Source organism: Sodiomyces alkalinus (assembly GCF_003711515.1).
Source record: "Sodiomyces alkalinus F11 unplaced genomic scaffold SODALscaffold_9, whole genome shotgun sequence".
In the NCBI taxonomy this organism is placed as follows: Eukaryota; Fungi; Ascomycota; class Sordariomycetes; order Glomerellales; family Plectosphaerellaceae; genus Sodiomyces; species Sodiomyces alkalinus.
The window spans coordinates 1,499,679-1,524,228 of NW_021167087.1; the positions used below are offsets into that span (position 1 = coordinate 1,499,679).

The 24,550-nt window shown below is 57.8% G+C and overlaps 4 protein-coding genes and 1 non-coding gene across 5 annotated transcripts; 3 read left to right on the plus strand and 2 right to left on the minus strand.

Moving 5' to 3' along the window:
* Positions 1 to 1,876: 1,876 nt before the first annotated feature.
* Positions 1,877 to 8,020, plus strand: SODALDRAFT_325839 (hypothetical protein; the record flags this gene model as incomplete). Its single annotated transcript, XM_028610027.1, has 5 exons — positions 1,877 to 2,271; positions 2,355 to 2,455; positions 2,534 to 7,519; positions 7,584 to 7,733; positions 7,824 to 8,020. 5 exons carry the CDS (start codon positions 1,877 to 1,879, stop codon positions 8,018 to 8,020), a joined length of 5,829 nt encoding a protein of 1,942 aa, XP_028464320.1.
* A 931-nt stretch (positions 8,021 to 8,951) lies between these two features.
* On the minus strand, positions 8,952 to 14,220 carry SODALDRAFT_220933 (hypothetical protein). Its single transcript, XM_028607339.1, has 4 exons — positions 13,994 to 14,220; positions 11,578 to 13,868; positions 10,310 to 11,487; positions 8,952 to 10,179 (listed from the first exon to the last, which is right to left on the minus strand). The coding sequence occupies exons 1-4, from the start codon at positions 14,097 to 14,099 to the stop codon at positions 9,255 to 9,257; spliced, it is 4,500 nt and encodes a 1,499-aa protein (XP_028464321.1). The 5' UTR covers positions 14,100 to 14,220; the 3' UTR covers positions 8,952 to 9,254.
* Positions 14,221 to 14,614: 394 nt separating this feature from the next.
* SODALDRAFT_t160 lies at positions 14,615 to 14,686 on the plus strand. Its single transcript has one exon. It is a non-coding gene; the product is annotated as a tRNA-Asp (tRNA).
* Positions 14,687 to 15,199: 513 nt separating this feature from the next.
* SODALDRAFT_315445 (helicase associated domain-containing protein) lies at positions 15,200 to 20,290 on the plus strand. The gene is made up of 5 exons (XM_028609292.1): positions 15,200 to 16,137; positions 16,238 to 16,979; positions 17,042 to 19,750; positions 19,831 to 19,906; positions 19,977 to 20,290. The coding sequence occupies exons 1-5, from the start codon at positions 15,360 to 15,362 to the stop codon at positions 20,214 to 20,216; spliced, it is 4,545 nt and encodes a 1,514-aa protein (XP_028464322.1). The 5' UTR covers positions 15,200 to 15,359; the 3' UTR covers positions 20,217 to 20,290.
* Positions 20,291 to 20,547: 257 nt separating this feature from the next.
* SODALDRAFT_335614 (hypothetical protein) lies at positions 20,548 to 24,190 on the minus strand. The gene has a single exon (XM_028612505.1). It carries the CDS (start codon positions 23,923 to 23,925, stop codon positions 20,650 to 20,652), a length of 3,276 nt encoding a protein of 1,091 aa, XP_028464323.1. The 5' UTR covers positions 23,926 to 24,190; the 3' UTR covers positions 20,548 to 20,649.
* Between the last annotated feature and the right edge of the window lie 360 nt (positions 24,191 to 24,550).

The window sequence follows — 24,550 nt, forward strand, 5'->3', positions numbered from 1 at the left end:
AACTGAGTGACACGTCCCGCGTTGTTTTGCAGCTTTCCACGATTTTTCGAGTAAACACGACATCGACCCGGCCCCCTCGAGCCTGATAAGCCCGACTAGCTGTGTCTCAAGTTCCCTTGTCCTTTCCTACGCAGAGCCGAACGAGAAACCACCATCGACCTTGACCCGATAAATCTCCGCTACTCCCGTCGGGGTGAAGGAACACAAGACGAGAAAGAGGAAAAGAGGATAATAAAAGAGGGAGGAAAGAAACAACACAACCTCCGGGATTTCCCCATGCTCATGATCTCCTAGCTTGCAGCTGGTGACTTGCCTCATGGCGTGATCCATGGCAGAACGAACATCCTCTGCAAACCAGCGCTCCAGATCGGTAGTCGACCACCACGATCTCCCAGGGCGCTCCCACACTACGACGCTCCCGACTTCGAATCCAACATCGACCTCGGTCCCGTCTCCTCTTTCGCCCTCGTATTCCACTAAAACCACAACGGCGACTTCGCCAAACGAACGACGTAACCCCGGTTTGGACGCAGACTCGCATTCACTACACCGAGATTCGTCAATAGTGCCTTCTTCGAGGTAGGTCCTTTTTCTTTTTTTGCTCTCTTCTGACTCTTTGCTTGCCCTTCTTCTTATCTGGAACCAAGCTGTGTGCCTTGTTTCCTGGTCACCCTAACCACAACTCTCCCATACTATCATCCCGCTCCCCCCGTTGTTCACATCTTCATCCCATTCTTCAGAGAGAGAGAGAGAGAGAAAATAAAGTGGTCGAACCACGAGAAGTGGTCAACACAACCCGTCACATTGGAATTATCCGGAATCGGCCGAGCTACCCGGACCACCAAACCAACGAGGACCAAAGCTATCTTTACCTATCTGCGAACCGCGAGATGCAATAAAGTGCCTAGTGGGGAAAAAAGGGCACTCAACCCAGCATCGGAGGACACAAAGCCGCATCTCTATCTAAACCTACACAACTACACAACCTACACAACATACGCATACACATATGTTCCTTCCGAACCTAGGTAGTTCCGTACCTACCTAGGTACTTAGGAGCACTTTTTCTTCTTCTTTTCTTCCAAGGGTCCTTTTCTTCCTTTTTACTCCCCATATGAACCGTTACAACCGCCCGTCATCCAACTGGCAAACGTCACCCCCGACCGAAGACTGAGCCTTCACTTCCACGAACCGTGGACGGCTTCCTAACCATTCCGAATGTCCGTTCGATATTTTTGTACCCCTGCCTGATCGGTCAGCTGCGGCCCGGACCTGCCAGACCGATCATTATTCCATCGAGCTTTCGGCACCTTGTTCACCCAGCAAAGTAACGGCCATAATATCTGCACAGCAGATGAAGAAAGCACAGAATAACGGTATTTCTGGGGCAACGAGAGGATCCGAATTCTTTGACTTCGTGCCCGACCGCTCGAGTCCTTTGGATTTGTCCTCCAGTCCTATTCGGTTGGTCTCAATGATTCTGCCTTGAGACTCCGGCCTTCGACACCCTCGATTGTTCTGGCTTTCTGCCTCGTCTCGTCTTGACCTTGTGCCCTCTGTCAGCGGAGTGACGGGGATAAAAGAAGAAAAAAAAGTCAAACATTGTCTTCGAGCACTGATTCACCTGCCTCGTCTTGTTCCACAAGGCGGTCTACCGCTTCGTTCGATTGTGAGCGACTGGACCAAAGGAAACCAGAATACCTAGGACGGACCCGGACGGCCTTTGCTTCTTCTCTCTGACGTCCCTCACTCTCTTTTCTTCTCCTCTCTTCTCCTCCCTCCCCTTTCCCCTTTCCCCTTCCCCCAACCCACCTCCCATATCACATATCACCTCCCATCGTAACAACCATTTTTCCTCCAATTTGTTGACCTCGCTATGGCGTCTTCAAGAAACACCAAAATAACAGACTCGTTACTCATGCCCACCAGAGTCACTAGATCATCTGCTCGTCAAGCCGCGAGCCGGACCGCCTCGTCCACCACATCGGCTCTCGGTGCTGACCCTCCTCCAACTGCCAGCTCGGCCTTGGACAATCATCCCCCGGCCGAGAACCAACAGACTCCGTCTTCGAGGAAACGGAAAGCAGCGCCGCAGGGACCTAGCCCGAACCAGGCCGCCCTTCCAACTGCCCCATCATCCGCTCGACGCTCCAAGCGACAGAAGACGACCGATACAGCAGCCCCCCCGCCTTCGCAACCCGCAGACCAGGCCTCAACCGTGGCGAAAAATCGGAGGAAGGGCAAGGCTCCAGCTAATATGTCGAGTCCAGGGTAAGCCAAGTTGCCACACTCTACCTCTCATCACGTGACGTGCCACTCGGTGCTGACATGGGGGTTCCCCCCCTTCTTTCCAGAAACTCGGGAGCTGTCGGCGCTTCGGAAAACGTTCCTTCTTCGGGGTCGTCTAGTCGCAGGTCGAGTCGTGGCAAAAGATCTGGCCAGCGCGATAGTCAAGGTGAGCCTTCCAGCCGGCATCCCCGGTGGTGTTGTATCGAACAAAGCCGCTCTCTAACTTTTGTGCGTGTACCCCTAGAGTCTTTGCCTAGTTCCTCCACTCTTTATCGCCAGCGAAAGCGAACAGCGAGAACAAACAACCCTGCGGAGCAGGATACTACCATGACGGGCACCGATGATGCCGCCGAAAAGGAGGCCGTCCCACCACCACCACCACCCCCTCCGGGACACCGCTCGGACCATGATGATAGTGATGAACACGATGAGGATGAATCCGGCCGATACGATGAAGACGAAGATGATGATGACCCTTTTGGTGGCTTCGGAGGCGCCGGCGGACCTGGTTCCGGCCTATCTAGTACCCTGAGAGCCCTGACTGGCATGATGTCGTCGGGCATCTCTTCTCGCCTTCGAGGATTGCTGTCCAATTTGCGACAGAAGGATGATCCCACCATGCAGCTGGTTGCTCTGCAAGAATTGTCCGAGATTCTGTTGGTGTCCAACGAAGATAACCTCTCAGGCCACTTTTCCCCGGACTCTTTCGTCAAGGAGCTGGTGACTCTCATGCAGCCAAACGAGCTGACGGGCGAAGAGAACCCCGAGATCATGCTGCTCGCGTGTCGCTGCTTGGCCAACCTAATGGAAGCTTTACCTGCTAGCGTCGCGAATGTCGTATACGGCGGTGCCGTCCCCGTTCTCTGCCAGAAGCTGCTTGAAATCTCCTTCATTGATCTGGCCGAGCAGGCCCTTAGCACACTAGAGAAGATCTCGGCCGAGTATCCGTCCACCATTGTCCGCGAAGGAGGTCTGACGGCTTGTCTGTCCTACCTGGATTTCTTTGCTACGAGCACCCAGAGAACCGCCGTGACCACGGCAGCAAACTGCTGTCGCAACATCCCCGAAGACTCCTTCCCCGTGATTAAGGATGTTATGCCGACGCTGCTGAATGTCCTCGGCAGCAACGACCAGCGGGTTGTCGAGCAGGCCTCGATTTGCGTGTCGGGTATCGTCGAGAGCTTCAAGTACCAGCCGTCGAAACTTGAAGAACTCGTCAGTGTCGACCTGCTCAAGGCTGTTCTGCGCCTCCTTGTGCCCGGTACCACCAACCTCATCGGGCCCAACATTCACACGCAGTTCTTGCGCGTCTTGGCATTCACCGCCCGGTCCAGTCCCCGCCTATCGGCCGAGCTGTTCAAGCTCAACATTGTCGAGACGCTCTACCAGATTCTAACAGGCGTCTCCCCACCCAGCGGCACGGACGACCTCGCGTCCCGGCTGGATAGCGTTGTCATCATGCAAGCCCTCATTCACCGTCCGCGAGATCAGGTCATTGAGACCCTCAATGTCATCTGCGAGCTGCTTCCCAACCTGCCCCACGATGCCGACCCGGCTTGTGGGGACTTCATCGCGCTAGGTGCAGGCGAGCCCATCACCCCTACGTCTACTACCCCTGGCAGGGCTAGAAAGTCGCCCAACGACAAACGTATCGAGCTCCTCGCCGAGTGCCAGGACGAAGTTCGGCGATTCGCCCTCATCCTCTTTCCAACTCTGACAGATGCCTTCTCGAGCACTGTCAATCTCAACGTGCGGCAAAAGGTGCTCACTGCGCAGCTCAAGATGCTCTCCAACCTTGATGCGGAGATCCTCGGCGAAGCTCTTCGCACTGTCCCCTATGCCTCATTCCTCGCGTCCATATTATCCCAACAGGATCATCCGTCTCTTGTCATGCTGGCTTTGCAGGCAACGGAACTTCTGCTGAGCCGTCTGGACGATGTTTACCAATATCAATTCTATCGGGAAGGCGTCATTGCGCAGATTACCAAGCTCGCCTCCCAGGAGTTTCCCCAACCGCCGCCGGAGAAAGTCAAGACATCGAGCGATGAGACTCCTGAGGCCTCTGACCAACGGGAATTGGAAGGGTCCGATAGTCGGCATGATGGTGAAAAGGAGCACTCGGATGACGGGGAAGACGAGGAGGAGCGCGACGAATCCGAGCGCGACGAAGACGAGGAAGACGACGCTGACCGGGACGACGAGGAAGATGAGGACGATCACCAACAACACGACCAGGAACGCGCTGGCTCCCCTCATAGCTCCGGGGGTTCCACGGTTTCGGTCGACGAGCCGGTTCCTCGGCACCTCTCCAACGACCAGTCCATGCGAATCAGGATCCGGGATGTAGCCAAGAGATTCTTGGAGACGCACGACGTGGAGAAGCATGACAAAACGATGAAGAAGAAGGCGACCGATTTCCTGACCGACCTCACCAATCTTGCCGATCAGATCGGGGACTTTTACCTCAACCCAACTGATGCCAAAGCCAAAGTCGACCCGGAGCAGGGTGCCGAGTTGTTTCAGAAGCTGGTCACTTACTTCGACGCCGAAGTTCTGGAGAGTGTCACCAGCGCCGAACTTCTTGCTTCCCGTCTCGTTTACGTTCTCCTCAACATTTTCAGCAATCCCGACGAGGAACTGGCCCACGCTGCGCAGGCGACGTTCCTTAAAATCTTCATGGGACACACGGTCAAGGCCAAGCCCAAGACGGCCACGGCAGACTCTCCCGCCACCCCGTTCAGCGTCTTGATACACAAGCTGCAAGATCTGCTCAGTAGGTCTGAGCATTTCGAGGTGGTGACGGTCCACCATAACTCGCTTGACCACCGCAGCAGTGCGGCATCCATGCTCGCCAAGCAGATCCGTCTTCGCCTGGTCGCGGACGACGACTCTGAGATCCCGCGACCGTACCGCAACATTATGGTGTCGATTCATGCCATTGCGACATTCAAGTCTCTTGACGACTATCTGCGGCCTCGCATCAGCCTTTCGGAACGTACGCGTGGGTCTCGACGAGCCGACGGACTGTCCCGAGCCCTGGCCGCTATGGCTAGCCATGGTGGGTTGCCTCCGTTGAGCCAGGCCGCGGCCGCTCGTCTGGCGGAACGGGCCGGACTTGCCGACGCTACCTCACCGGCTTCCGGCTCGAGCTCTGCCCCTCCCCCTCCCCCTCCCGGTGATTCATCAAGCGCTCCGGCCTCGAGGCCGTCTTCTCGCAAAACAAAATCCAAGTCAACGCCTCGAGATGGCGATCCTTCGACGCCGGATGCTTCCTCTAGCAGCCGGAACAAAGCAGTTCTGCGGAGGTCGGCTCGTCGTCAGGCGGCAACATCGACTGATACGCCGGCGTCAGCGGGCCCACCCGACGAGGACGACGACTTGCAAGATGCGCTGGAGTGCGCCGACGAGAGGCAGTTGACAGACGACGATGACATTGGTGACGACGATGACCTAGACGCGATCGTCGGCGACCTCGACGAGGACATGGACGAATCTCCCGGCCCAGATCCCGGTGCTGTCAATCTTGAAGTGGCAGCGGGAGGCAAGGTAACCGCTCGGGCGGAAGATGGCACGCGCGTTCCCACGCCATCGCAAGGTAGCAGCAATCAGGGCCAGGGTCTGGGTCTGCCTTCGCGCACTAGCGCACTCTTGGCCGCCGCCGTATCGCAGCGCACTCCGTCGCCTGCGACGTCCTCCCGGCCCATGTCATATGCTGCGGCGATTCAGTCTGTGCCCCAGGATTGGCACATCGAATTCACTCTGGACGGCAAGGCGATCCCGAGCGAGACGACGATCTATCGAGCGGTGCACATGTCTGCGTCCAACTCGGACGAGCACGTTAGCCGCAGCATCTGGTCCGCGGTTCATCCGATCCGGTTCCGCCGGGCGCCGGGACCGCCTCCCCCTTCTCCAGAGGGCGGCTCGTCGTTTGGCACGGTTGCAGACACTAGTGCGGACAACGCGGATGGGATCCCTCCGTCCCTCGACAAGCACCGCATCACTGCGTCGATATTGCGCCTGCTGAACATCCTCCACGACTTGAACGCGAACGTGGACGACGTTTTCATGGAGAACAAGGACACGGCCCGTCTCAACGTGGAGCCCCTCGCACAGTTTGTCAATACCAAGCTCACTGCCAAGCTGAACCGACAGCTGGAGGAGCCTCTGGTGGTGGCGAGCAACTGCCTGCCGAGCTGGTCGGAGGACCTGGCGAGATTGTATCCCTTCTTGTTCCCGTTCGAGACGCGGCATCTGTTTCTGCAGTCGACGTCGTTCGGCTACGCACGGTCCATGACGCGTTGGCAGAACGCGCAGTCGAACGACGACTCGCGACGTAACCACTACAACGACCGGCCCTTCCTGGGCCGGTTGCAGCGTCAGAAGGTGCGGATCTCGCGGTCCAAGATCCTTGAGTCGGCGTTGAAGGTTATGGAACTTTACGGCGCGTCCCAGAGCATCCTGGAGGTGGAGTATTTCGAGGAGGTGGGGACGGGACTCGGCCCCACGCTCGAGTTCTACTCGACGGTCTCCAAGGAGTTTTCCAAGAAGAAGCTCAAGTTGTGGCGCGAAGTGGACTCGAACGAGTCGGACGAGTACATCTCCGGGGCGACCGGGCTGTTCCCCCGGCCCATGAGCGACGAAGAAGCGGCGGGGCCCAATTGGGAGCGGTATCTGACGCTGTTCAAGATGCTGGGCAAGTTTGTTGCTCGTTCGATGATCGACTCGCGCATCATCGACCTCAACTTCAACCCGATTTTCTTCCGCATCGGCGACGCTTCGTCGAAATCCGGGGTCAAGCCGTCCCTCGGGGCTGTCAAGGTAGTCGACCCGGGGCTGGCGCAATCCCTCAAGACGATCAAGAAGTTCTCTCTGGCGAAGAAGAAGATCGACGAGGATCCGTCGCGGACGCCCGCACAGAAGGTGGCCGACACGGAAGCCGTTGTGGTCGACGATGTACGCATCGAGGACCTCTGCCTCGACTTTACGGTCCCGGGCTATCCCGAGATCGAGTTGGTCCCGAACGGTTCCCGGGTCAAGCTCACGATGGATAACGTCGACTTGTATCTCGACCGGGTCATCGACATGACGCTGGGGAGTGGTGTGCGGCGGCAGGTGGACGCTTTCCGAAGCGGGTTCTCTCAGGTGTTCCCGTACTCGGCCTTGAGCGCCTTTACGCCGGACGAGCTGGTGTCACTGTTCGGCCGGGTGGAAGAGGACTGGTCTCTGGAGAGTGAGTTGCCATCTGTCCTAAGAGGAACGCAGGTGATGTCTGGTTTGCTAACGTGGTATTCCAGCACTTATGGACTCGATTAAAGCGGACCACGGCTTCAACATGGATAGCAAGAGCGTCAGGAATCTGCTCCAGATTATGAGCGAGATGACGCCTCGGGAACGTCGCGACTTTTTGCAGTTCACCACTGGTAGTCCCAAGCTCCCCATTGGAGGTACGTTGCTGTCCTGACCCTTGGAGTGCCCCTTTACTTGGTCATTTGATTCCCTTTTCGTTTTTAAGCTGACCTTCTTCCTCCTCCCAGGCTTCAAGAGCTTGACGCCCATGTTCACCGTCGTGTGCAAACCCAGCGAAGCACCGTACACGTCCGACGATTATCTCCCCAGTGTCATGACATGCGTCAACTACCTGAAATTGCCTGACTATTCCAGCATCGAAACCATGCGCAAGCAACTCGCCACGGCAATCAAGGAGGGTCAGGGAGCCTTCCATCTGTCGTAAGAAAGGGGAGAGAAAAAAAATACCAAAATAAGTATAAAAAAAAAAAAAAGGAAGGGCGTGGGGGGCAACGCAGGATGCAAAACGGGTGAAATACATACAGGACTCTGGGCGTTGGCAAGGCTCGAGACTCGGACAACTTGCCAGACATTATTATTCTTTTCGGTAGTCCGAACGAAATGCCCAGGGATGACCGAGAAACCCCGTTATGGATCGTGTTGATATGTAGCGGGGATGAGCCCATGAGCTCCTAACGACACCTTGACATCCTCTCATGGCCTTTTGACTTTCGCGACGAGATGGGGGCTGTCGGCTCGGTGGGGATGCTACGGGGGGATTCCTGGGGAGACCTTTTATTTAAGACGTTTATGAGGTTTTCTTCTCTTCTTTTCTCTGCATTTTCCCTGCCACTTTTATTCACTGACCTGACCCGCCCTTTTCTTTTCCCTGCTTGGAGGCTTTGGGATGGTTTGTCCCATGGACCGGCGACAGGCCATCACTTGCATGGAAAGGTCGTTGGGGCGTCGGATGGTTTTATTTTATTCTATTTTCCTATTCTCTTCTTTTTTGTTCCCCCGTCGCAAATGGCTTTGATATGGTTCCATGAGCTCAAGGGTCATATCTTATGCTGACCGGAAAACGAGAGAGCAGAGAGGATGGATGATATGAGATGGGATTTCCTGCTAGTTAACCCCCCTCCCTCCCCCCCCCTGAGTTGTCTTCCTATTCCCCGTAAATAGACTGGTTAAAATCGATCATCCTTGGGAGACGTCTGAGTTCCGAGTGCTTAAGTTTGTGTATTGTAGCCGAGCACGTTCAAGGCCTTGCTTTCCAGTTGTTTCCGTCTAGGTGATGGAGACAGGCGGCACGGCACGTCATGGGGGTCCTTCTTGACGTTCCGGGAATTGCTTCCAACGGCATGGACATGGTGGTTAGGGGAAATCACCGAAAGTGAAAGAGGCGAACATAGTAAAGGGCATCATCGTCTATCGAAATCCGGTGGGCAGCCAAAATAATAAATGAATTCCTTTCGTGGTTTGAATACACAAGTCTTCTTCTTCAAGTCCGTCGTGACACAACATCGCATAATAATGCTAACAAAAGAGTTTGCGCCCAAGAGGGTGCTCCGAAAAAAAAACACGATGCTTTCTTCTCCACCTCCCCCTCCGTCTTCACTTTGCGTGGCTACCGCTGTTTCTTCCCTTACTCCTCTTCATCGGCGGGCGGGCGGGCGTTTCTACCGCGCCGCGAACCCGCTCTTGACCTCGGCGCGCGGCCACTCAAACTGCACGTCCCCGCCATACACCTCGGCGTTGACGCGGCTAATGCGCAGCTCCACGTCGCCGTAGAATCTCTCGCACTCGCGCAGCACCTTGACGACGAGGTGGCGGCCCAGCGCCGGGTCGTCGGCGTCGCCAAAGTGCTTCTCCACGCGCTTCCGCAGGGCCTCGACGCCCTTGCGCACCTCCTTGGCGTCGTAGCTGGCGAGCACCCGGCTGAAGACGGTCGGCGCGTTGGACGGCTGCGCGGCCACGCTGGTGGCGGGTTTGCCCGACGCGAGCTGCGCCTCGATGTTCTCGAGGTACTCCAGCAGCCGGCCGAGCGGGCGGCGCATGACGGCGCCGATGTAGAGCTGCATGTGCTCGGCGAGCTCGGCGGTGGCGTTGACGCGCCAGTCGTCGAGGACGTCGAGCCCGCGCGCGTCGACCTCCTCGAGGAAGTGGTGCGCGTTCTCGATGAGGAGGATGTGGAAGTTGAGCGCCTCTTTGTCTTCCGGGTCGGCCGTCGAGCCGGCGTTGACCGCCACCGCCGGGTTCTCCCGCGCGATGATCTTGAGCGAGTCGAACATGCTCTTGAGGATGCGGTCGTACTCGCGGTCGACCATGCCCCGGACCTCCAGGTTGCGGTCGGCCGTGCTGAGGATGTTCTCGACCGCGCCCGAGAAGTGGGGGAAGACGCGGATGAACGAGATGACGCCCTTGCGCTTGTTGATCTTGACTTTGGTTTCTTCGATGGCGCGAATCTGCTCGTCGACGAATTTCTTGAACCGCGACTCGAGCACGCTGTGCAGTTTCTGTAGTAGACTGTTGAGGAAGTCCTGGTTGGACTGCGAGATGTCTGCCATCTTTTGCTCGAGTGCGGCCAGAATACCTACACCTTGGCTGGAGGGGGGGGGGGGGGCAACTATCAGCGGTTGCCAGTGTAGGAGGCGGAAAAAAAAAGAAAAAAAAAAGAAAAGAAAAGGGGGAGATAACAGTAAAGAGGAAGAACGGCAGAAAGAGAAACACTTACAGGCTATCGGTGAGTATAACCCAGTTCATCAATTTACTGAGCTCCTGTTCCAGGAAGGAGAACATGACTTCCATCACCTTGGCCACTCGACGCGCAAGCTCCCTATCCGGCTCCATAAGACGATGCCTCCTCAAATCACCGCCCATCCTATCGCGGGGCTTAAAGGCGGCCACGGCGTCGGGAAAGTCCGCCTGCTCCAGCGTCGACGCGTGGAAGAAATCGACAACAAAGTTCTGCTCCATCGCCACGAGAGGGAGGACATCGTCCAGCACGGACGCGAACACCTCGTACGGGAGGCTCAGGCTCTCGCTCGACCTCGGGCTCGACGACGACTTGCCGCCGTCCAGCGGCGTCCGCAGCGTCTTGGCCAACGTCTGGCTGCGCTTGACCGTGAGCCTCCTGGCCGTGGTGGCGATGCCCTCCTCCTTCCGCTCGGCGTGCGACGTGAAGAGGAGATCGGCCGTGTCGTCGGCCGTCACTTTCCGCGCGTTCTTCTTCCAGGCGGCCATGATCTGCTCGAACTCGCGCTTGTAGACCGGGCCGAAGAAGTCCTGGTAGAGCTGGAGCAGACGGTCCCAGTTCTTCGCGTCGACGTCGCGCGTGTAGAGGACCAGCGGGCTGTACTTCCAGAGCACGTCCCGCCCGGCGTCGTGGTGTTTGGCGTCTGCTTTCCGCGACAGGGCCTCGCTCTGGGCGCGCGTCGTCTCGGTCGCGGCCTGGTTGAACTGCCGTGCCATGTACTCGACCAGGCGCCGCACGAACAGGGAGCTCTCCCTCACGTACATCTCCTTCTTTTCTCGGACGATGCGCATCTTGCCGTAGTCGCTGTTGTCCAAGCCCAAGCCCAAGCCCATGCTCTGGTCCGGCTCCGCTCCCGTCGTCTCCATCTCCATCTGCGTGTCCATGCCGAGCTCGTTGCTTCTCCTCGACTGATCCCCGCCGAGCGTCGGGTCGATCTTGATCATGGCCTTGTAGAGCGTCACGAGGGCCGCCTCGATGTCTTCCAGGCCAGCGATGGATTCTAGCGGTGCCGTCTTGAGGGCGACGAGATCGTCGGACGTGATGGTCGTGGTCTCCAGCAGAGACTCCAATTCCTTCTTAAGCGTCTTCTGGTTGGCCGTCTGGACCTGTAGACCTTGGCCTTGGGCTTCGATGTAGGCGATGTCCTCGGAGAGAGTCTACCCCCGTCGTCGTCATCATCAGTAAAAACGTACATGCAACACAAAACACACCAACGCCAACCCGTTGTTTTCGGCACCCGGACTTACCCCAAGCTCGACGCTGTACAGAGTCAAGAGATTATCGACCTCCTCGCACTCGGCAATGGCAACATCGATCCCCCGCTTGATCGCCTCGACGCGCTCGTCATCCTCTCGGAACCGAGCGAGCCACCCTCCCGCCTGCGCCTCGTTCAACTCGCGGTCGACGTCGACCCTCATCTCATCCAAATGGCGAGACCTCATCTGCTCGCCGGGGACCCAACCGAAGAAATCGAGCCATTTGGTAAATTCGGTGCTCCTATTGTCAAGGATAGAAGCGTCCACGCCTAGAGATGTCAAGTACTTGGCGTCGTTTCCGGCGATGAGGGGTTTCCGGGGCGGCGCTTCTTTGTCCTCTTTGGCCTCGCTCTTGCTGTTGTTCTTGGCTTCGTCGTCCGTAACGTCCTTGGCGGGTTGTCTGACTTCCTGGGCCGCAGCTTGCAGACTCGTAGGGCGACTCGAATCGGGCACGGTGATTTGGACTTTGGGCAGAGAGGGCGTGCTGTCCGAGCCCTTGTGCATCGTCGTTGTCGCGTCTGCGGCCCGATGGGATGCATCTGCTTCGGTGGTTTTCGGCCGAGAGGGAGGCTTGAAAACGCCCGTAATGCCATCTGAGCCCTCTTCGCCGGTCTTGCTCTGGACCTGCCGCAGCTTTTCACCTGCACCGCCCGGACGAGGCTTGAAGGCGTTCACAGCGGCGGCAGCCTTCCAGAACGTGCCGGCGATTTCTCCCTTGGACTTCTTGGACTTGATCATGGGCCCCAAACCGGGGCGATTCTCCTCTGACGATGGCTCTGGAGGGGGTGATGATGGTGATGGTGATGGCGCTGGCTCGGCAGGAGGTTCTGTCGGTGCAGGGACGAGTGCAGCTGTTGATGATGCGGCCGAGACAGACCCGTTGCGGGCCGTTTTGACGTCGCCCGCCCCATCAACGACGGGCATGGGTGACGCGGGGGTAGGATCTGGCATGACTACTGCTGCTGCTGCTGCTGCTGCTGACGACCCCGGCGTAACAGGCCGGTCTGCAATAGAGGCCGGAGTAACGGGCCGGTCCCTGGCAGAGCTCACTTCGGACCGCTGTTGGGATACGGAGCGGATGGTGGGGGCGACGCGATCCCGACTCCTAGGTGGAGGTGCTACTGGTTCACGGCGCAAACCGGGACTCATCAGAGGCGCCGGAACCAGGTCCCTTTCGGAGAAGGAGGCCTGGGGTCGCAAGGGATCCATAGGCGGCCTCCTCCTCTCTGGCGGCCTTTCCCTCTCGTCTGGCGGCGGCGGCGGCAGGCTGGGCTGCTGTGGCTGCTGTGGCAGTTGGGGTGGTTGGGGTGGTTGCGCGGAAGACGGGACACTATCCGGGGTTTCGAAACGACCAAAGGCGCCAGGACCTGGCACGCCGTTTCTCGATCTCGGTGGTAGGCTGGAGGCGTCATCGCTTCGGGTGGTGGCAAGGGAGGCAGCCACTGAATCCTGGCTCTTGTTCCCGCCGGCCAGCCGCCTTATGGATGCTAATTGGCTCGCGTTTTGCGGCTGCGGCTGCGACCGGGACGAGTCCAAGCTCCCGGCAGGCGAGCCACCGCCATTCTGCCTCGGCGGAGGCGGTCGTCTTCCGGGTGAGGGGGAGGGTAGCGATGGGTACGTGGAGGATGCATTGGCCGAGGAGGAGACGGACAGGTTGCTGAGCGAGCTCTGAGAGGGTTCGGGCATGTGGGGGCGTGCGACGGGCTGCTGTGGCAGAGGACCAGAGGGAGGAGCAGAGGGAGGACCAGACGGAGGGGCAGAAGGGTTCGGTGGTATAGGCAGAGGCGTAGGCACAGACTTGGGCATAGGGGGCCGCTGCTGGGGCGGCGGGCGGCGGGAACCGATAACCAAGTCGAGCTCCCTGGGGTCGAAGCCTACGAGGTCGGGGAGATGGCCTTGGGTATATCTGCCGTAGACCTTGATCAGGGTGGCGATGAAGTGCCTCTTCTGCTTTTCGGACTGGGCGTCCCAGAAGTAGGTCTTGCCGATGGTGACGGTGAAGCCCGTGTCGCCAGCCCTCTCCCGCATGGCGGCACTGGTCGGGGGTCCGGTGAAGGAGCCGATGGCGGTCAAGTCGGCGAGGTGCCATGTCTTTCCTATGGAGAAGGTGCCATTGGCGTTCTCCTTGGACTTGTGCATATGCACACGGCCCGTCTTTCGGACGCTGAGGATGATGACTCGGCGTTTTTCTGATTCGGGGACCCGGGCTTGCGGAGGCGGAGGGACGCTCTGATGGGAGGAGAATTCGGTGATGCGGACATGGCTGATGTAGGTCTCGAGAACTGCGAAAAAGAGGCGGGTTAGGGGAGGCAGAGGGAGGAGAAGGGGGGGGGGGAGATTTCGGACAAGCGAGATGGAGATGGGGTGGAGATGGGGAGAGGGAGAGGGAGAGGGAGGAGAGACGCACAGGAGTTATCTACGTCCTTCTTGCTGAAGCAGCTGTCGATTATGCGACGCTTTTCATCTTCGATCCGAGCGACAAATCGCGGGTCCATGGCTGCGTGCGACTGCATGCGGTCCGATGGGTGGGAGTGGGAAGGCAACCGAGGAAAATCATGAGCATATCCGCGAAGAACGAGGAAAGCTGGTAGCCGGGAGCATGCTCAGCCCAATTCCCCTTTCGTTTTTCTGCTATAAGGGTTGTGAAGTTCGTCGCGATGGTGGTTATACGGGTACGGGCAGGAGTCGGAGGCGATGCGAGGCGGCAAGTCTGGCTTGGCTGTTGGAGTGAGATGGTTTATTCTGAGCTTCAAGGTCAAAATATCGTGGAGGTCTTTATAGAATTATGGTGTGGTTTGGGGTTTGGAGTTTGGTTGGAGCCGAGGAAGAAGGGATTGATGGAATGTAATCTGCAATGGTTCCAGAGACAGTTATCATGGAATCTCTTTGGTGGTGAAGGCAGGGGAGGACCTCGAGGCTGATTGGAAAGCTATACCTATCTTAGTCAGCATCAAACTAGCTAGTGCTACTCGTGACCATATAAGGCTGGGTACCGACTCGTATTTCCATCAATTAGCTTAAAGCTTAGTCTCCGATCGTATAGTGGCTAGTATGCCAGCTTGTCACGCTGGAGACCGGGGTTCAATTCCCCGTCGGAGAGATTTCTTTTTACATTTCTTTTTCTTTTGGTTTATTACTCCTCAGACTTTCATTTCCTACGGGTAGAGACGGAATATCCACAGGCCAACCCCACCTGCAGACAAGGACTGGTGCTGTTGCTTCACTGGTGACGAAATCGCCGAGGACCAACAGAAAAATTGAAAAGGGACGATCATATCATGTTGGGGCAGAGGAGCCAAAAGAACATGGAGTCTTTGTTATGATCATTTCTTTTCCGTTTTCCATTGCTGCCGCGGCTCTTTGGGTCTTTTTTTCTTCTCTTTTTTTCTTCTCTTTTTTTCCTCTTTTTTCATTTATTTTACTTGTCGCGACCTTTTTCCAACCTGTTGGCTATATCGCTCGGCCTCTATGGCTAGCGTCTTCCACTAAGGTAGGTACCTTAGTTTGGCACTTCAACAGCGTTTGACTACGATGTATCTGTACCTACTTGTACTGCGCGAGTACTAAGGGCATTGCTGTCACTCCATTGACCTCGTCAGTAGGTACCTTAGGTGCCTGACTGCCTAGGTACCTATCCAGTGACGTTGCAGCCACAAGCGTCTTTACAAAGTACCCCAGTACGAACAACGCAGAAACGAAATCCAAACTCCTGCCACCCACATCGCTACCTTTACCGTACTCCTTAGCTGTTGCAACACTCCCCTTACTCGGCTATGGCTGGCGCCAAAAAGAAAAAGAAGCCCGCCGCCAACCCGGCTAGAGGCTTCGCGACCACCTCCATCGCATCCAAGGCACGCCCCGAGACCGTTGAAGGAGCCGAAAACGATGCAGAGAGCTCGTCGAACACACCCGTGGCCGCCGCGAAATCCGCCGCTTCTTCGGCTGCTCCCCCTGCCGGCGGTCCGTTCTCCACCTCCAGCCTGACCGAAGGAGACACGAACGGGAACGGGAACGGGAATGGGAATGCTAAAGCCCTGACCGGCGACGAATTCGCGCGACAACTGGAAGAGTCCGACCTGCAGCTTCTGGTCGAGAAATACGGCCCGAAAGTCAGGCGGGATGCCGCCCGACAACGGTCGCGGCTCGAAACCGACCGCCGCCTCCTCCGAGGCCAGGCCGAATCCCTGAACATCCGCCGGTGGCTCCCGCCCGAGCTGATGAGCCATATTCTCGATCTTGTCCAGGGCGAGTGTCGCTTTTCCTCGTCGAGCATTTCGTCAGAAAAGTCCGGGAACGGCAGGATGCTTCCCGAGGAAGACATTGTTATTCGGCTCTGGACCCTCAAGCAGACCCTTGATGCCGCCGGCTTTCCCAGTGACCGCGTGCAAGCCGTCGTGCGTCACATCCTCGACATTTCACCCACGATTCCCACCTCGGTCAAGGACGGTCTATGGGGTTTGGATGAGGCAATGGACTGGTTGGCCATAGAATCCTCCCTCGACGAGTTGCCCAAATACGAGACCCAGAGCAAGCCCAACCCGAAACCAACAGGTAAGAGGGGCGCAGACGTCTTGCTCGCCGTGCTGATCCATTGCATCATCATTCATTTCCTAGGTAGGGTCCAATTGCTAACAAACGGTATCATCAAAAGACACGCCCATAGATAGCCCGGCACCATCTGGCACGGTAACGCCCGGGAACATCGAACCGACTCTCCGTGGACAACCTGGGACCCGAGTCTCAGAACAGTCTCCGGCCCCCAACAAGAAGCCAGCAATCACATACAGCAGTGACATAGAGCCGGACGACCTCATCCCCACCTACCTGGACGCCAAAGAGAAACTCTTCAAACTGGATCGCAGCCGCCAAGAAACCAAAAGGCAAGCGACAGAGCAAGACGAAGAACGTGACGACGAAGAGGCCGCGAAGCTCCGAGCTAAACTGGAACGGATCGAAAAGGACGTCCTCTTCGACCACCCCCTCGCCGAACACCAGTGGAGGGCAAAGCGACCTGCGTTGGAGAAGGAACTGGCAGTCGAGAGAAGGCGGCGAGGAAAAGAAAAGACAGCCGCGACCCAGAAACAAACCGACTCGGCGGAACCATTGGAACAGACCGAAGACCCCGGTGACGTGTCCGGGGGCGACGGGGGCGAGGTGAACGAGGAAGCCGAACGCATAGCCGCGGAGATCCTTGCGCAGGGCGAGGAAGAGGATGACGGTGGGGGTATTGCCGGCCTCTTCAACGACCTGCCCACCCAAGAGGTAGACAAGGAGACGGGGGCGACGAGCTTGGTGATGAACGGGAGCGACGGCGTCAAGATTACCATTCGAGACTTTGGCAAATGGGCTGGCATCAGTCCGGTGAGGGCCCTGGAAGAAGCTTGTCGGTCGAGGTGTGTGTCTTTGTCCCTTCCATCCCCCCCCGTCACATTTTTTTTCGCTGACTTGTTTGAAGGGATTCCTCCGTCAAACTGAGGTACACCCCCATCTCCGACACCCCATTTGCCGTTCGCCATCAACTACACATATCCTGGGACAAGGCCCAGGACCTCCCCCCCTCGGCCGTGGATCCCAACGTGTATACGGCTCTGTCCCCCTACAGCTTCAATTTCTCCATGGAGTCCGTCGCCGCCCCCGACAAGAAGCAGTCGGAGGCCTACGTCGCGACATGGGCCTTGTTTCACATCTTTGGAACCTCGCCAAAGGAGGAGAAGGTCGGGATGCGCCTACCCCCCGTCTGGCGCGAGCTCTGGACGGAGCTTGCCGACGGCAGGAAAAGCGCCTTGGACGCCGAGGACAGAGACGTCGTCAGGGAGCTACGGTCCCTGGTGCGACAGAGGCAGGACCAGGAGTTGGAGGACGGCGTTATTCTGCAGTCCGCCTTTCGCGGCCGTGGATCGGCCCGTAATCTCAACGACACGAACCGCCACGGGTCCCAAGAAGCCGCAGCAGCAGCACGCGCCGATGGAGCCCACGAGCTCTATCGACGGATCTGGTCCCAAAAGGCATCCACTCAGGCGTATCAGGCCATGCTCCCGGGCCGGATGCAGCTTCCCATGTGGCAGTCTCGGCAACAGGTCATGGACACCGTTGATCGAGAACAGGTCGTCATCATCTGCGGCGAGACGGGGTGCGGCAAGAGTACCCAGGTCCCGTCATTCCTCTTGGAGCATCAGCTCTCCCAGGGGAAGCCCTGTAAGATCTTCTGCACGGAACCGCGGAGGATTTCCGCCATCTCCCTCGCGCGCCGAGTGAGCCAGGAACTGGGCGAAGGCCGGAACGACCTGGGAACCCCGAGGTCACTCGTCGGCTACTCGATCCGGCTGGAATCCAACACGTCCAAGGAGACGAGGCTGGTCTATGCCACCACCGGAGTCGTCATGCGGATGTTGGAAGGATCCAATGATCTCCAAGATATCACGCATGTGGTTCTTGACGAGGTGCACGAGCGGTCCATTGACAGCGACTTTCTCCTCGTCGTCCTCAAGAAGCTCATGCTGCGGCGGAAAGATCTCAAGGTCGTCCTCATGTCGGCTACAGTCGATGCCGAGCGGTTTTCCAACTACTTCGGCGGCGCGCCTATCATAACTGTCCCGGGCCGCACTTTTCCTGTCACCGTGCGCTACTTGGAAGATGCCGTCGAACTCACCGGCTACAGCCCCGGCCAGACGCCACGGGAGAAGATAGTCGACCTCGACGACGATCTCGAACCCGAAAGCGAAGGCCCCAGCACGACAACCTCCGCCTCCGGAGGCGGCGCCCTGGCCCAGTACTCGGCCAAGACAAGGAACACACTCGCCCAGTTTGACGAGTACCGGATAGACTTCGACCTCATCGTCCAATTGATCGACAAGGTGGCCTCGGACCCGGATTATAGCCCGTTCAGCAAAGCCGTCTTGGTGTTTTTGCCGGGCATTGCGGAAATGCGAACCCTGAACGACCTGCTTTCAGGCCACCCGTCGTTTTCCCAGAACTGGCTCATCTATCTCCTCCACTCCAGCATCGCAACCGAGGACCAGGAGGCCGCGTTCCTCGTGCCTCCGCCGGGAACCCGCAAACTGGTCCTGGCCACCAACATCGCCGAGACGGGCATCACCATCCCAGACGTGACCTGCGTCATCGACACCGGCAAGCACCGGGAGATGAGGTTCGACGAACGGAGGCAGCTCTCCCGGCTCCTCGACGCCTTTATTTCGAGGGCGAACGCGAAACAGCGACGCGGTCGTGCCGGTCGAGTGCAGGAGGGGCTTTGCTTCCACCTCTTCACCAAGCACCGGCACGATTTCCTCATGAACGACCAGCAGACGCCCGAGATGCTCCGTCTCTCGCTCCAGGACCTGGCCATCCGGGTCAAGACGTGCAAAATCGGCGGCATCGAGGAGACCCTGGGCGAGGCTCTGGATCCGCCCTCGGCCAAGAACATCCGCCGAGCAGTCGATGCCCTTATCGACGTCCGCGCCCTGACGTCTTCCGAAGAACTGACGCCTCTCGGTCTCCAGTTGGCTCGCTTGCCCTTGGACGTCTTCCTCGGCAAGCTCGTCCTCATGGGCACCGTTTTCAAATGCTTGGACGCCGCCATCACCATCGCCGCCATCCTATCGTCCAAGTCGCCCTTTTCGGCACCCTTCGGACAGCGTGCCCAGGCCGACCTGGCACGCAAGGCATTCCGTCGCGGCGACTCGGACCTCCTGACGGTGTATAACGCCTATCTTGCCTGGAAGCGCGTGTGCCAATCCGCGAACGGCTCTGGCGGGAGCGAATTCCAGTTCTGCAGGAAGAACTTCCTCAGCCCGCCGACCCTGTCCAATATCGAGGATCTGAAGGGCCAATTACTGGTGTCCGTGGCCGACTCCGGGTTTCTGTCTCTGACGGACGAGGAACGACGCACGCTGCGCCGGATGCGCTACTCGTCCCAGTCGCAAAGGCGGCACCACTTCTTCGACGTGCCGCAGCGGGTCAACCTGCACAGCGAGAACGATGCCGTCACCACGGCGGTCATCTCGTGGAGCTTCTACCCCAAGTTGCTGGTGCGGGATGCGCCGGGGAGCCGTGGCCTGCGGAACGTGGGCAACAACCAGTCCATCAGCCTGCACCCGTCTTCTGTCAACAAGGGCCATAACGACCTCAAGTGGCTTTCGTACTACCATATCATGCAAGCCAAGACGTGAGTTCCCCCCCCTTTTCCCCTTGTTCGAATATAGTTGGGTTGCAGAACGCGCCTTGGCTTACGCAGAAACGCTCCAGAGTCTATCACGCCCACGAAACGACGGCCGTGGATCCCTTTGCCGTGGCTCTGCTGAGCGGCGAAGCACGCGCCGATGTGAGTTCAGCTGTCACAATGCTTCGTTATCCCCCCACCCCCTCCCCCTACTGATCATTTATCCGAGCAGATGTTCGCCGGCGTGCTCGTCCTAGACGGCAACAAGGCCAGATTCGCCCTGCCAGACTGGAAGACCATGCTCGTGCTCAAGGTGCTTCGTACACGTCTTCGAGAGCTGCTCACCCGCGCATTCAAGCAGCCCGGGAAATTGCCCACTGCGCAACACGAGCGCTGGCTAGAAGTCTGGCAAAAGGTCTTCTCGCAGGAGCTGAACAAGGAGAACAAACCGATCATTGTAGCAAAGGCGTGACAACAACGAGAAGAAAAAAAATAGAAGCCTCGTAGACGCAGCTGTCAAGCTGCCTTGTCTCTTTTTCTGACCCCATGTCCAACTTTCGTGGCTGTAGATTTCGTTTGCGAGGGATGTCAATGATTATCTGGTATATTGCGAACATGAACTGCTGCAACCGTTCTTCAGTCTCATGCAGTTTCAGAGAAGGCTCAGCCTCCCCTTCTCCTATGAATGGGAAAAGCCGATTCCTTCGGTAACAAAGCACGCAGAAAAGACAGGAGAATACTCGAAAAAGCGAGTCACCAGGTGGTTAACTGGGTGAGATAGATACAGTTTGCCCCCTCCCCCCCCCCCCCCCGACTCAAATGCTATTAATTAGTCTGGTAATGAGACACAATGCAAGGCAAGGTAATATTCGTACAAGCCCACGGCAGAAAAGTGCCCTGAAGCGCTAACGTTGGGCATCCTCCGCATCGTCCTTGCTCTGTTGACCAGCCGGGGCCGCGTTGCCCTTCAGAAACATGGTCCTGAACTCCGCATTAGTCTTCTTCGCCGGCTTCCCTTCTTCCGACCCGGTGCCATTGGCCTTCGCGCCCAGAGGGGCATCGGGATTCTTCTTCGGAAGGAAACCGAGGCCCCGTCTGGGACCACCGCCACCACCACCTCTGCCCAAGACAGGTCTTCTCACGCTCGGGGGAGGTGCCAGAGTAGTAGCATTCCTTTGCGTCGCCGACGTCGTCTTCTTGTCCCCTTGCTTCCTCGCACCCACGCCATACACAATCTTGTCCGTCCGAAACTCCTCCCTGGCGAACTTGAGGTCCTCCACGCCGCCCGTGCGCAGCCTGCGACCGTCGAGATCGTACCCGTCCAGCTGCAGTGCGGCCCGACCCGCGCTGGCCGCGTCCTCGAATTCGATCTTGGCCGAACCGTGGCTGGGCCGCAGCACCAGGCTCTTGAACCCCCCCAGCCGCTGGACGATGTCTCGGATGCGCGCGTCGTTGACCGTGTCCGGAATATCCAGCAACGCGATACTCCTCGCTTTGATTTCTTCCTGTGATGGCGCATTCGGCTGGTGGCGGCTAGCAGCAGCAGCGTCACCATCGTCGCCCGCGGCCTCCTCGCGGCTCTCTTGGGCACTCAACGAACGGGCGGGAGAGTCTCTCGGTGCATCTGACAGGGTAGCTGTTGGCTTGGAATGCTTCGGAGCCGAGATCTCCACCGTCAAAATAGAGCCGCGATATTTTGTCTTGTCAAGCTCCTCGGCGGCCTTCGTAGCCTCCTCCTTGGTTCCCAGCTCGACGTACGCCGTGCCGTGATTTCTGCCCGCTTTGTTCCGAGGAATGGTGACGCGATGGACTGTGCCGTATTTGGAAAAGACCTCCTTGGCATCGTCTTCGGTGGCCGATGGATCAAGGTTAGTGACTCGGACCTCCCGCCCTTCCTCTACGGCACCCTCTCGCTTCTTGGCTCGCGATGGGTCCGAGAAAGCTGCTGTAAGCTTATACCGCCCGTCCAGCATCATTCCATCCTTCTTGGTCGCTTTCGTGGAGGCCTCTCGGTCCCGAAACGTGATGTAGCTGAACCGCCGGCGAACGTTTCCCTTTAAGCTGGGCATTCGGATGCTCAGCATCTCCCCGCAGTCTTCAAACAGCTTGCGAAGGTAGTCTGGGCCGGCAGTCGGCGGATAATTAGTTGCGTAGATGGTCAGGTCTGTGCCGGGCGCCACGCTAATCTGTGCATCCCCGAGATACTTGCCATCCCGGAGCAAAGCTGACTGGGCCTCGTCCGGGCTCCGGAATTCTATTAGGATCGTCTGCGTGTCTCCCTGCTTGTCGGGCGCGGCAATCAGGCTGTTGATGTGGCCATATTCCTTGAAATACTGTCGAATCTTGGTCTGCGTCACCCCGGATGGAACCTTGGAGACTAAAACCGAAGTGTTCTCCCGATCTCGCTTTAGTCGCTGTCGCTGTTGCAGATCCGGAGACGTTTCCTCGTTGCTCCCTCTCTGCCGCTTGTTTGCTGCTGTTGTGGATGTCGCCTGATCCTCGGCATCGTCCTCCCACTTGCGCTTAGCACCCGAGGATGAATCGGCAGCGGCCGCCGTCGCGGCCAGCGCTGCCTGCTGCTGTTGTGCCTGCGCAGCGGCGTACTGCTCGGCGGCCTGGGCGGCCTCTAGCTCGCGGCGTTTTCCCACTTCCTTTTGAAGTTCTGCCACGCTGTCCATGGCGCTGCGGAGAGTGCTGGGAAGCTCGTAGTCGTTGCAGTGCTGCACGTACACCTCCATGACCTTCTCGGGCCAGTCCAGGGTCTTCCTCTTGATCGCCCGACCAAGGACAGCCGTGGCTACGGAAGGAACCCGCAATCCGACTGCCACAGTGGACGGCGTGGGGCTGCGATCCTTCCCGTTTGACGCGAAGACCATCATCTCCCACATGTAATAGTGCATCCAAAAGTCGTAGCTGTCAGCGTAGAGCTGCTTTTCGGCCAGCTTATGCCATTGATGTCTCGCGTCGTCGAGACAGCCCTTCTTGTCTGTCAAGTATTGGATGTAAATGCGCTCCAGGCGGAAAGCGGGATCACCTCGGTAGCCGTCGCCGTAGCGATGCTTCGCTTGGTCCACAAACTCGATCGCGGCGCGGAGGCCCATGTCCGCAATGTCGACTGCCTCATCCGAGGCATTGATATCCATGGCCGTCCTCTTGAGAAACCCGCACCAGCCGGCGTACATGTCGAGCAAACCAGTCATGCCGTTCTTATAGAGGTCGGGATGGCTTGTCGCCTTGTGCTTGATCTGCTCAATGTCGTGGAAGGGCAACTTGGCCTCCTCGGCACTGAGTATGTAGCGGGACCAAAGAGCGCCCGACCAAGGACAGTGATCCACGGCTCTTCGGATGACGTCCAACATGGCGTGAGGCGCCTGCGCGAAAGTGCCCGACGTGGCTAGGAACCTGATGCACTCGGTCCAGACGGCTTCGTCGAACGCAAACACCCCGGTTAAGGCTCGGGCGTAGAGGCCTCGGCACAGCTCCCCCGTGGCCTCGACATGTCTCTTGCTTCTCTTGCTCTGGCACGCTTCCCATTCGAGGTATTCTCGCAGCGTGCTGCGGTACTCGTCGTCCTTCCCGTCGCGGGCGGTCTTGCCAAGTCGGAGCTCGAACATGTCACGGTCGCTGGTGAGCTGTTTGGCCTCCTGGGATTGGGCGGTCACCGCCTGCATGGTCGATTCCCAAGCCGCCTGGTTGTATGTCGAGAGGAAGCTAGAAAAAGCCTGGGCCGTGTCCTCATGCGTAACGTGGGGGGTCTGAAGGCGATCGGTGTAGAGGTGCGTAATGCGCCGGACGCCTTCGGAGGTGCGGGTCCTGTCGAGCAAACCGCGCTCGAGCGATATCCAGCGGTCCCACAGCTCGTGGCTGTCACTGATGCGGTACTGGATAGCCTCGTAGCCTTGTTGCCACAGGCTGAGGGCGGCATTGAGGGAGAAAATGTCGCGGCCCATGATCTGCTCCTCTTCGGGCCAGCCGACGTCGGCCGAGAGGCTGTCTACGTGGAGTGACCAGAAGTATTCGCAGTAGGCTCGCCAGACCTTGAGGCTGTTGGGCTCGGCATCGACGGCGAGTTTGTAGAGCTCGATGACTTGGACGCGCTTCTCGAGGTCGGTGGCGCCACGACTATGTTCAGCTACATAGTCTACCCACCTGTCTTCGCCGACGGGAAGAGAGGGCGCCATGATGATGACGAATCTGTCGCGCTGGAGGGAGGTGAACCATGGGATGACGAGGGTAGGGCTGAGGAGGAGACGATCGCCTTGGCAAGATTCTCTCTATCGCGCCAAGCCACGGGAAATCTAGGCTACCTTAGAGGAAAGCGAAGGCGAGGTAACAGGTAACAGTGGGTGCTTGCAGCACACAGGAAAGTGCGCCCGACGACTCGGGGTTGGGATAGTGCGACGGTCGAGTGTGCGCTCGATCGAACCCGGGGACGATAGCTCCAACAGAGGAAAGGGCGAGATGCGGCCGTTGGTGTTGATACGGGGAAGTCGTGCCTTTGGCTATTAGGTTCAACTAAGACGTATTATGTAATCATAGTAATCTGTCCCAGTCTGGACTGATCGATTCAGGGAAGCATTTGGGGAAGGATCTACGGGAGTACGTATAACAACGGAGTACACAAGGTACCTTACACCACGAAAGCACCGGATCAGTACTCCTTTGACTCATCTCGCAGGTGTAAGAAAATTAAGTCCTTTTAGATCTCGTCTTATGTTATATTGAATTCCTCTAATAAATAGTATTATCAAAGATTATAACCAAATATAACATAATATTAACGATAGATATACTTATAGTAGAAGT